Source organism: Gorilla gorilla, chromosome 3 (genome assembly GCF_029281585.2).
Source record: "Gorilla gorilla gorilla isolate KB3781 chromosome 3, NHGRI_mGorGor1-v2.1_pri, whole genome shotgun sequence".
Lineage (NCBI taxonomy): Eukaryota > Metazoa > Chordata > Mammalia > Primates > Hominidae > Gorilla > Gorilla gorilla.
The window spans coordinates 206282535-206295556 of record NC_073227.2 but is presented as its reverse complement, the minus strand read 5'-3'; the positions used below and the strand labels follow the sequence as shown (position 1 = coordinate 206295556).

Below are 13022 nucleotides of genomic sequence, written 5' to 3'. Positions count from 1 at the left end.
GGAAGGCATTTTCTATCAGCTCCTAGTAACTAATGATATGGATATCCCTTGCTACAGACCATTAATAATTCGTTTCTATAAATATTTCAGACCAATAATATTTAGTTAGTTTACTAGCTGTGGAACACTATAACATTTAACTTTATGTAAACTCTACCAGTGAAGCATTTTGAAGCACAAAATCCTAACTGTACATGCTCCAGAGAGGTTTAAAGGAACCAATATCAATTTGGCTAGGGAAGATGGGCCAACAACTCCAGTATCAACAGAAAGAGCCAGGAAACCCTTTCACACTCAAGTCGAGTCCTGGCTGCATTTGGCAGTGTTCATTTTGGATTGACCTTGGGTCAAGTAAACTGATATGTAAATTGGCCTTAAAGAAAAGATCTGCCATTTATTGCCACTGATTTCCAAACTCCATGTACTCCTATTTCCATTTCCTCTTCAACCCTTACTTTAATTCTTCCTTCCATCTTTCCATTTTGGGGCCACTGGTGTGGGGGGTGCTACCTTGCAAAAAGATAAGGCAACACAGACTTTTTGTTTTCAAAACAAAGCAAGATAGGAAGGCCACACTGTGCAGTTAGAGTTGCTCAGGCTTTGAAGGTAGATACATGTAGGTTTCAATCCTGACTCTGTGACTTTCCAGTTCTGTGAGCTCTATGTTACTCTCTCTCTCTGCGCCTCAGTTTTTTCACCCATAAAATGTGAAAAATACCATCTACTTTCCAGGTTGTTCGGAGACTTGTTAATAATAACTGTTCTGAATCATGAAAGACAACAACAAAAACTAATCAGGAAGAGCCTGAACCAGGAGAAAGAGAAGGCACTGATAAGTGCCAAAAATCAGAATAGTTAAGAAGTCACTTTCTAGTTACATAAACATGGATAAAAGGATTAGCAGTGATTCTCAACTGGGCTCCAAAGAGAAATTACAAAGGACATAAAAAACTTTTGTGGGTGATGGATCTGTTTCTTATCTTGATTGTGGCAATGGTTTCATTGAATATATGCGTATGTCAAAACTTATCATATTGTACACTTTAAATATGAGCAGTATATTGCATGTCATTATACCTTAATTAAGCTGTTTAAAAAATAAATATTCCATCAAGCCTTAATAATAGCATTGCAAAGAAATGAAGTAGACAATGATTATACTAAGGATCCACTGTCAGGAGAACACATACTGATGTTATCTTTGTGAATTACAGATTGTTGAATCTGATTTACCAGTATTTTTGTTAAGGACTTTTCTGTCCAGGGTCATGAGGGACACCATTTTGTAGTTTTTTTTCCTCTGGTTTGGTATTAGAGTTATGCTAGTCTCCTCCTAGGATGAGTTGAAGTGTTCCCTTCTCCGTTTTTTGAAAGAGTATGGTTAAGATTGGTATTATCTCTTCCTTACATGTTTTATAGAATTTACCAGTGAGGCCAGACACAGTGGCTCATGCCTGTAATCCCAGCACTTTGGAAGGCTGAGGAGGGCAGATCACCTGAGGTCAGGAGATCGAGACCAGCCTGGCCAACATGGTGAAGCCCTGTCTCTACTAAAAATACAAACATTAGCTGAGCGTGGTGGTGCATGCCTGTAATTCCAGGTACTCGGGAGGCTGAGGGAGGAGAATTGCTTGAATCTGGGAGGTGGAGGGTACAGTGAGCTGAGATAGCACCACTGCACTCCAGCCTGAACAACAGAGGAAGACTCCACCTCAAAAAAAAAAAAAAAAAAATCACCAGTGAAATTATCTGAGTCTGGAGTTTTGTGGGAAGGTTTTCTTTTATTTATTTTTTTTTTGAGATGGAGTCTTGCTCTGTCTCCGAGGCTGGAATGCAGTGGCGCAATCTCGGCTCACTGCAAGCTCCACCTCCCAGGTTCACGCCATTCTCCTGCCTCAGCCTCCTGAGTAGCTGGGACTACAGGCGCCCGCCACCGCGCCCAGCTAATTTTTTGTATTTTTAGTACAGACAGGGTTTCACTCTGTTAGCTGGGACGGTCTCGATCTCCTGACCTCGTGATCCGCCCGCCTCGGCCTCCCAAAGTGCTGGGACTACAGGCGTGAGCCACCGCGCCCAGCCGGGAAGGTTTTAAATTATTATTATATTCTTCAATAAATTGTGGGTTATTCAGAGTTTCTATTTCTTTTTGTCTTTTTTTTTTTTTTTTTTTTTTTTGAGACAGAGTCTCACTTTGTCGCCAGGCTTGAGTGCAGTGGCGTGATCTCAGCTCACTGCAACTTCCGCCTCCCAGGTTCAAGTGATTCTTCTGCTGCAGCCTCCCGAGTACCTGGGATTATAGGTGCCCACCACCACGCCCAGCTAATTTTTGTATTTTTAGTAGAGACGGGGTGTCACGAAGTTGGCCAGGATGGTCTCGATCTCTTGACCTCGTGATCCGCCTGCCTCAGCCTCCTAAAGTGTTGGGATTACAGGCGTGAGCCACTGCGCCCAGCCTCTATTTATTTTTGAATCAGTTTTGGTAATTTGTGTCTTCCAGGGAATTTGTCTATTCCATTTAAATTGTCAAATTTATTGGCTTGAAGTTGTCCACATTATTCCCTTAGCCTCCTTTGAATGTATGTAGCATCTGTTAGTGATGTCCTATTTCATTCCTAATATTGGCAATTTGTATCTTTTCTCTTTCCTTCCTTCTAGTTACTTTAGTTTTTATTTACAGCTTCTTTTAATTTTTTTTTTTTTTTTTTTTTTTGTAGAGAGGGGAGTCTTGTTATGTTCCCAGGCTTGTCTCTAACTCCTGGCCTCAAGCGATCCTCCTGTCTTTGCCCGCCAAAGTGCTGGGATTACCAGCATGAGCCCCCTCACTGGGCCAATTTATAGCTTCTTAAAAGATTAGATCACTGATTTCATACCTTTCTTCGCTTCTGCTATAAGCATTAAAAAGTACACTTGACCCTTGAGCAACATGAGTTTGAGCTGCAAAGGCCCACTCTTTACAGGGTTTTCTTCCACATCTGCCGCCCCTGACACAGCAAGACTGACCCTCTTCCTCCTGCTCTGCCTAGACAACAGGAAGATGATGCGGATGAAAACCCTTGTGATGATCCACTTCCACTTAGTGAGTAGTAAAACTATTTTCTCTTCCTTATGATTTTCTTAGTAACATTTTCGTTTTTCTTTATAGCCTACTTTATTGTAACAGTACAGTATATAATACACATAACATACAAGATCTGTGTTAACTGACTATTATTGGTAAGGCTTCCAGTTAATAGTAGGATATGGGCAGTTAAGCTTTTGGAGACTCCATAGTTATATGTGAATTTTTGCTCAGGGGAGGGTCAGCACTCCTAAGCTCCACATTGTTCAAGGGCCAACTGTACATAATTCCTGTAAGTGCTGCTTTAACTGCACAATTATATCCCACAATATACATATCATAATATATCCCACAAATAATTGCATATTCACGCCACTGAAAATAGTTCCTAATTTTCCTTACAATTTCTTCTTTGATGGAAGCCTTATTTAGATATGCTACCAAGTATTTGGGAATTTTCCAGATTTTCCTATTACTGATATTACGGAGGGGGAGCGTTAACATTTCCAACTCTACTTGTGACATTTTTTCTCATTTCTGTCAGGTTTCGCTTCATGTACACTGTAAAGGTCTCTTTATTGACTGAGAACGTTTGATTATTCTATCTTCCTGACGAACTGACTCCTTTATCATAATGAAAGGTTCTTCATCCCTGGTTCTACTTCCTGTTCCGAAGTCTATTTTGTCTGACATTCACAGTAGCTGCTCTAGATCTCTTATACTTAGTATTCGCATGTCTTTTTCCCTCTTACTTCCAACTTATCTGTGCCTTTATGTTTAGTTTCTTGTAAGCAACGTATAACTGCCTTGCCTTTTAGAAAAGTCGCTCTGAATCTTTCTTTTAATTGGAGGATTAACCTGATGTGGAAGTCTAAATTCTGAAATAAAGTTAATGGTAATTCTTCTGGATCACATATGATTAGGTCATAGCAAAAGTTTTCTTCCCACTCATGAAGACATCAGAATGGCCCCAAACTAACCAAAGTCTTACCTTTCAAATAGCAAATGACCATAACTATTGGAATTCTGTCTTATCTTAGTCTTCCATCCTGAAGATTAGAGGAAATGGTTTTACTCTGAGGATGAATTATTGCAACAGAAATGAGTTTCTCTTTTCCTGAATGTCTGAAAAGAACAAATCAAGGCCAGGCGCAGAGGCTCACGCCTGTAATCCCAACACACGGGAATGCTGAGGTGGGCAGATCATGAGGTCAGGATATCGAGACCATCCTGCCTAACACAGTGAAACCGCGTCTCTACTAAAGATACAAAAAAAAATTAGCTGGGCGTGGTGGCAGGCGCCTGTAGTCCCAGCTGCTCGGGAGGCTGAGGCAGGAGAATGGCCTGAACCCGGGAGGTGGAGGTTGCAGTGAGCCGATATCGCGCCAATGCATGCCAGCCTGGGCGACAGAGTGAGACTCCATCTCAAAAAAAAAAAAAGAACAAATCAAAAATGATCTGGCACTCTGGGTTGTCTACTTCTAGTAGACACTGCCAGATAGACAACCTGTACTGAAATCACATTTAATTCTCCCAAAATGAGTTTCCATTATCTTTCTTGAGATCTTCCTGTACCACAACATCTAAAAGCATATCATCTTTTGACTAGGTAGCAAGCCATTATGTACTTCTCCTAGGTATTTATCTCATATCTCTACTGGATTACTTACCTTTTTATTTTATAATTATATGGGACTCTTTGAGAGCAGGGATTCTATCTTATTTATTTTTAATTCTAGTACCTAGCACTGTAACTGAGATATTGTGGGCCCTCAATAAATGTTTGTTGAATGAATGAATGAATGAATGGGACATAAGACAAAGACCTCATCTACGATAAATGTGGCTAGAAATTAATCTAAGAGGCCAAAAACAAAAAGCTAATGAGGAGGAGGAAGGGGGCAATATTCAACCTGTCACATCTACCATCTCTCTGATTCACCAAAATGCTACATTTCCATCTGGAACACAAAGCCAGTATCTCAAAAATTTTATTTTATTTTATTTTGCTAATAGCAACATCAACAGACTTCCTGTGGTTAGAGGATTATAAAAACAAGAGTTCCTTGGAGCTGCATTTGCACCACTTGTGTAAGATGCTGCAGAACCCTGGCGTATGCTGGGGCTGGCCCTTCCTGCAGGGGCTCTAACAGAGACTAGCCAGAAACTAAGAAAGTCAAGGCTGATCACTGGAATAGGGAGGCAGGGGAACATCACAGATGAGTAGCTGAAGTAGAACCGAGAGCTAAACAGGAAAGAATCAAGAGACTGAAAATCAGAACAAGTGAGGTTAGAGGCTGTAGCTTGAGTTACATTATACCAATGTTGGCGTCTTTGTAGCTAAAGGACACATTACAGAGAGGAGTCTGGCATCTGCTTTGAGGTCCTGTTCCTTCCACGGCACAGCTAAGCTCCTGAGTGGGTCACGTGGCTGGTTCCTTCTATCTTAGTATGCTCCAGATCTTGGAAGACAAGTTTGGTCCTTCAGAGTTAGGACAGGTACTGAGGTAGGGCTAAAACACTTTCCTAAGCTCCGTGATTTGGTTGGTATTGACAGACGGTCTGAAGTTTTACAGTACAAAAACAGTCAGAGAGATGTTATGGTTCAGTGAGAAAGCACTCAGATTTGCAAACCAGTCAGATCTGGGTTTTTATCTTGTTCTACCTTTTCCTATCTATGTGGTATTAGGCAAGATACTTAAACCCACCATTTCATCACCTGAAAAATGAATATATCAAGTAGAAATTTCATAATATTGTGGCAAGAGTTAAGTAAAAATAATTTAGAAGATGCCTCCTACTTCATAGGTGGTTATTTCTATTCAATTGATAATGGGAAACTTGATTGGAGTCTTGTAAATATAAATATGCTCTTCTGGGTCCTCTGGGGAGGACAAAGGGAAGATGGAAAAATATCCACACATGCACACACACATGCACACACCCAAGGCCTATCTATACCTATTACCACCCATACAAGTCAAGGACACCAAGGAATATAGCTCCTTGACTCATAAAGCAAATGTGAGTGTGTAGTTATGGCACACATGTCTAAGTTCAATACTAAAAAGTTGAAAGTCTTTATATGTAGTTCTATCAGCATTTATAATAAACTTGGAAGGGTCAAAACAAGAAACTATAAAGTTCTACCTTCTGGCTTTGAGGCCCTTCCCCCTCATCCAGGGCCCCATCCTCTTGCTGGTCATAGGCAGGGCCTCCCAGGATTCGGATTCTCTTCTCACACTGCTTCTTTGCCACAGTCAGTTGGTTGATGTACCTCTTCATGTTCCTGGCCCTCAGGAGATCAGCTTTCATTGCCGCAGTTTCTTTACCTTGAATAGGAGTGAGGAACAGTACCTGGTCAGAGGACAAGGCATGAAAGGACACAGCAATTCAGAACCAGATCGGTGTCTGCTGTGGGCATTCTGAACCAAGTGGATACTAAACAAAATAACAGAACAGAATCCACGATAAATACATATACATACTCCCAAATAAAAATGCCAATCATTTCTAAATATAATTTCTAAATATACCACTGACAAATCTTACCCAAAGGTAAAACATTTTTTTAAAAAAACCTGTGTACAAATGCACTCACAAATCTGTGTGTATTCTTTAACATCTTTATATGAATGTGTATGTACAAATACTCATTCATAAGCATGTACTGGGTGCTAGTTATGTGTCAAGACACCAGCTAGGCTTTTGAGATTGAAGACCAATTGTTGGCCCTCACGGACTTTTAAGAGTCTAGCAAGTAAGAAATCCAAAGAGAGGAATCCAAGCACCTATAACACAGGCTATAAAGAAAACATGCAGATACCACTGAACTGTTTAACAGAAGATTCTAACTCAGGCTTCTCTGAGGAAATTATTTTAAACAAACATGAATAATGAGTAGAGTATGGCAGACAGAAAGAATAGTGAGTGTCAAAGTGAGAAACAGGCAGGAAAGAGAACAGAGCTTTCGAGGAACTGAAAGAAGGCCGTTAGAGCAGGTGCAAAAGGAGCCAGAAGATCCAAAATAACTCTGATGCTGGCAGAAGCCATGACGTGCACAGCCTTGCAGGCCAGAGAAAGGACTTGGATCTCTAGCCCAAAAGTACTGAGAAGCTTTAATGGATTTTAAGCAGGAGTGTGCCATAAATGTATTTGTATCTTTCATGATTACATAGGAAGCAGGATAAAAGATAGGTTGGAAGAAGGAAGGCTGCTAGGAGGAGGACCAGCTAGAAGACCATTGCAGTACAACTGAGGAGGGAGATAATGATGGCCTACACCAGGGTTATGGCAGGCCAGTAGAGAGGACAAGAGGATGTCCGGACCCAGTGACTGGCTGGGCAGGGTAGAGGGTAGGTTGCCGAGGAATTAAAAGGTATCAAATATGGCTCCTAGGTTTCCAACATGAGAAGCCAGAGGGATGGTGGGGCCAATTACTAAGCTAGAAACACTGGAGAAAAAGCAGGTTTGTGGAAGATGCTAACTCAACTCTGGACAATATGGCAGGTGATATTTTCCAAAAACGGCTGCAATGTCTTCCATCTCGCATGCTCTTTTTACAATGTCCCTCTGACAATCTGCCTCTGCAAAGTAGAATATGTTTCCTTTTCTTGAATCTGGTTGGGGTTATGAACATGACGGAAGTGATGCTATGACTTCCAAGGCTAGATCATAAAAGACCAAGGGCTTGGAGCTCTGGGTCACTATGTAAGTGGCTCACCTGCCCCGAGGCTTCCATGCTTTGAGGAAGCCTAAACCATCAGTCCTTGGAGAGATCTATATGGAGAGGAACCGAGGCTCCCCGAACCACAGCTCTGGCTGAGATCTCAAGCTCATATTCAGCACCAATGAGGGACCGTGTGAGTACACCATCCTGAAAGTAAACTGTCCCACCCCAGTCAAGCCACTCCAGCTGACGTCACGTGACACACAGAAGAGTCATTACTTCCAAACCCTGCCCAGATTGCAGCTTCATGAGCAAAATAAATGGCTGTTGTTAAAGACACTATGTTTCAGGGTAGTCTGTTACACAGTAAAAGACAACCAAACAGGCAAAATGAGTCTGTGGGCTTCTGAGCTACCTAGGTGGAGAGAGAAGGTCTAGAGTTTGGAAACATTCAGCTCTGGGATAGTAAATGACATCATGGGAGTGTGTGAGACAACCCAGGAGGAAACAAATAATCCTAGACACAACTGAGATAAACCTTACTCTTAAGAGTAAGAGGGAAGAGAAGCTGACAAGGGAGATCGTAAATATATCCTCATAAAAGTAGGTGCTTATCTATGTATACACTGCTATATCCCCAGCACCTACAACAGTGCCTGGCAGCAAAGGAGACGCTCATTAAACAGGAGTTGAATGGATCAATGAACTCTCAAATGCTACATTTTGCTAATATGTATCAGGTATTGTGTTCTTTCTAGAATTTGGGGCTGAGGAAGAAAGAAAGAGGGTGAGCATCCTCAACTCCTACTCTTCAAGGACTCCTATCTGGCTTCTAACCCTCCCTCCACCAAATCTGCTGTTGCCAAGATCACTAGGGACCCCCCAGGTCAAATCCAGTGGAGAGTTTTCAGAAGAGTCTGCAATCAGAGTTAGGTTAGAATCCCGGCTCTGTTACTTACAAGTTATGCCACGTCAAGCAAATATTTTTTAAAATTTAAAACCAGTAACAATGTTTTCTTAAGTTGACATATCATTTAAAGCAAAAGCAAAAAACTCATAAAAATTAATTTTTAAAAATGACTAAACATTGAGTATTACAGCTTGTAGAGAATGGGCTGGCTGTGTATATATACCTGAAGGCAAGGGTTGGGGTAAGGGAAGGCATGTTTTTGTTTTAAGTGAGAGAGAATTGAACTGGTTTTAATGCTGAGGAGAAGAAATCAGTTAAAAGTAAAGAGAGGTGTGGGCCCGGCGTGGTGGCCCCCACCTGTAATGCCAGCACTTTGGGAGGCTGAGGCAGCTGGGTCACTTGAGGGCAGGTGCTTGAGACCAGCCTGGGCAATGTAACTAAACCCCATCTCTACAAAAAGTTTTTTAAAAACTTAGCTAGGTGTGGCAGTGCATGCCTATAGTTCCAGATACTCAGGAGGCTGAGGAGGGAGGTTCACTTGAGTCCAGGAATTTGAGGTTGCAGTGAGTGATGATCCCGTACTCCAGCTTGAGCAGCAGAGCAAAATAAATAAATAAATAAAAGTTGAGAAAGGTGACAGACAAGGAATGGAATCCAGAAGACAGGTGAAGAGATCAGAGATCAGCTTTGGAGAAAGGCTACCTCCTCCACTGTAGTAACATGGAAGGCAGAGCAAGTGGACATTGGATATGAGGAAGTTTGCAGACATGGCTGGATGCCAGAGTAGTTCCCTTCATATGGATTCAGTTTTGTCCAAGTAGAGAGCAAAGTCATCTGTGTGGAGTGAGGGGGTAAAAGACTGAGTCATCAGAGGCCTGAGGTAAAGGGGCAAGTGTGGAATCTCTCATGCAAAGAGAGCTCAGCAGGACTGCCAGGAATGCTCAGGGCCCAGAGGACCGCTAGAGAAACAGAATGCTCCTCCCTAGGCATGGGAACTACATATCTGGGCAGGTGAGAGCACACTCTCTGGAGGTGAGTCAGCACATACCTCACTTAGATTTGAAACTACCAATGATAAAACAGCATTTGTGTTTTGTCTCTTGGTTCCCACGAGTGCAGTCTAAGTCATGGTTTGCACATCCTCCCAGCTGGAGACCTCCATCCGGTTCCCTAGGATGGTCATTACCCATCTCAGGTCCCACTTAGTCAAATGTATAACATAGCACTCAGGGAGGCTGCAAAATTAGCTGAAAAAACTTAGACACAGCACCATAATACATTTTTATCAGAAGCAGCTTTTCCGGTACTTAACACAAAGGGCCACAGGCAGGCCTCAGGTCAATACATGGACTTGTTCAAGATGATCTGTCAGGTATTATCAGACATCTTTTCATCCCATTTTCATGTACTTCAATAATGGTTTCTGAACTTGTGTTATACTTGGCCAACAGATAGGACCTGCCTAAAGAACTCACTAATTTAGCATTTATCTCAACAGGAAAAAAATAGTATTTCAGAGACTCCTTTGTGGGAGGATGAAGGTAAATGTAGTTTGCCCCAAAATTAGTCTATTGCAAACTAAGATGTTTTGTGGGTGTACCTAAGGAAATGCAAGCTTGGAAGACCTAATTTTTCAAGAAAACTTTTACTTTTTAAATATATATCCTTAAACTTCATAGTTTGTGTATAATGTTTAAGTTAATCTAAAAATTCTGGGACTAAAGTTGCCTCTTATTTATAAAACAAACCTAGACCTCAATTTTAATTTGGGGTTAAAACATGTTAATAGAGAGAGAGAGATACAGGAGAAAACTGACACCCATTTACCAACCATTAAATTCTTTTTACCCAAAGAGAGCTTAAAACGCCTTTCTAAAAGGACAAAACCTAGAAGAAAATTCCAAAGAGAAGTAAGAAAGAGAATAACCCTTCCCTAAAACCCAGCTGCAAGGCTGGGAAGAATGTTTTGGTGCTCCGCTTAAATGTGGCTTGCTCACGTGAATGCGTTCTGTTTGCTAATGGGCCATACAATGCCATTGTCTGATCACAAAGCTTGTTGCTAACAAATGCAACAGCAGCTTGTTGCTTAGATGGTTCTGTTTATTTTTGCCTCAGAAAGCGAATGCCACATTCAGAGCTAAATGACTAACGTGGAGCTCATGCATCCCATGCTGCTGGCATGCAAAAATCCTTGTAAATCCAGTGATGCAGATGAATACATTTCTTTGTGGCCTTAAAACCCATTCATCCAAGAAATATTCACGTCAAGAAAAGTATAGGCGAGCGGGTGTGTGACAACACCCCGTGACCCAGCTCATGCCAGAGTTATGTGGCTGTTTCTCTATAGAGTGTTAAGTAGTAACACTGTGCATTGTTAGAAACTGGGTTAATCACACAACATTTAATCTAGCTTTAAAAAGAAGTGGCCAGTGAAACACCGGATGGCAGTGGGTCTTTAAACTGGTGCCAAGATGAACACACACATGATGTTAGGTTAGTGCAAAAGCAATCACGGGTTTCGCCATTACTTTTAATGGCAAAAAAAGTGATTACTTTTGCACTAACCTATAATATTCCAAAGCAATTAGTTCAAATATTTACTGCTTTTCCGTCTAGATAGTCTAGGTTCTACTGAGATCAGAGCAAAAGGAAATGGGTGAATTTGGGTTCATTTGGTGAAAAAGACATTTAGATTAGACATTAGGTAAACCCTTTTGGCTACAAAGACATTACAACAGACTTACGAATAACATCACAGAAATGCTTTTCACTATAAATCCCCTGCCCATGATATAATTCTTCCTTAAACAAGTGAAGTGGCTTGCAGTAAAACAAAAACAGCAACAACTAACGACAACTGTTAGATGCTATTTCTAATGAGGCAGCAGAGAGCAAAGTAACTTAAAGTGCAAACTCATGACTCCAGAAATAGTACAACTGGATTAAAATGGCACCACTGTGGTTTTCAGGTATAAAAAAAGAAAAACACCAACAGTAGAATATTTTCCTTCCCTCATAACATGCTATCATGTTCCAGGGCATATCATAATGGCAGCATCCTCAGCAGACTCACTGAGGGATTTAATGGATAATACAGGGCAGGGTTTCTCAACCTCAGCACTACTGACATTTTGGACAGGATAGTTCTTAGCTGTGGGGGGCTATCCTGTGTATTGCAGGATGTCTAGCAGCATCCCTAGCCTCTACCACTAGATGCCAGTAGCATCCCTTCCCCCAAAGATGACAACCAAAAATGTCTCCAGACTATTGTCACATGTCCCCTGGGGAGCAAAACTGCCACCTCCTACCCTCCACCTGGCCCCACTTAGTAGTGCTGATACAGAGGTACAACCTGCTGCTCTAACAAGGAGGTTAGAGCAAACAGAGGACAAGGCCGCACCCTCCTTCCCCTTCCCTCACTCCTCAACACGGGCTCTCTTCTCTCCTCTGCCCAGGATGCTCAGGTCTTCTCGTGAAATGCAGGCAATCGACATATGGAATAGAGACTTCCTCCCTAGAAAATGCTGGTTCTCCAATCAACTGTGTGTGCACTGACAGACTAACCAGCTTTTGAATCTTTCTTGTATATTCAAATAAAAGTTTTAGGCTGGATGTGGTGGCTCATGCCTGTAATACCAGCACTGCGCAGGGCTGAAGTGGGAGGATGGCTTGAGGCCAGAAGTTTAAAACCAGCCTGGGCAACACAGCAAGACTCTGTCTCTATAAAAAAAAATTTAGGCCCGGTGTGATGGCTCACGCCTGTAATCCCAGCACTTTGGGAGGCTGAGGCAGGCAGATCACATGAGGCTGAGAGTTGGAGACCAGTCTGATCAACATGGAGAAACCCCTTCTCTACTAAAAACACAAAATTAGCCGGGCATGGTGGCGCATGCCTGTAATCCTAGCTACTCGAGAGGCTGAGCCAGGGGAATTGCTTGAACCCGGGAGGTGGAGGTTGAGGTGAGCCGAGATGCGCCATTTCACTCCAGTCTGGGCAACAAGAGCAAAACTCCATCTCAAAAAAAAAAATAAGTTTAAAAATTAGCCAGGCGTGGTGGCATGCACCTGTAGTCCTAGCTACTCAGGAGCTGAGGCAGAAGGATCACTTGAGCCCAGCAGGTTGAGGCTGCAGTGAGCCGTGATCACTAAAGCCAGGAGTCTGAGGTTACAGTGAGCTATGATTACGTCTCTATGTTCCAGCCTGGGCGACAGAGTGAGACCATGTCTCTAAAATATAAGTAAACAGAAGTTTTACTAAATCCTCTTGACGGAAGGGTTCAAGAAACAGGTATATATTTACTTAGGGACTAGTCAAGATTCGAAGTGAGAAATGGTACTTGACCTCTTAACACAAAGCTGGCAGCAATTCTCAGTAGTTACCAATC

At 42.0% G+C, this 13022-nt stretch overlaps 1 protein-coding gene across 5 annotated transcripts in view; it reads right to left on the bottom strand.

Annotated features, from left to right (window-relative positions):
- SNX25 (sorting nexin 25) overlaps positions 1–13022 on the bottom strand; it is a 153691-nt gene that overhangs the window by 48045 nt on the left and 92624 nt on the right. For 4 of the 5 annotated variants that reach the window (XR_008679145.2, XM_004040702.4, XM_031010042.3 and 1 more), the window contains exon 7: positions 6209–6390. Coding sequence is in view for 4 of the 5 variants with exons in the window: in XM_004040702.4 (XP_004040750.3) it covers positions 6209–6390 (182 nt within the window). In the remaining variant the exon portion in view is untranslated. Of the gene's footprint in view, positions 1–5138; positions 5304–6208; positions 6391–13022 lie in introns of those variants that run through there. The other variant, XM_055384894.2, reaches the window with a different exon arrangement.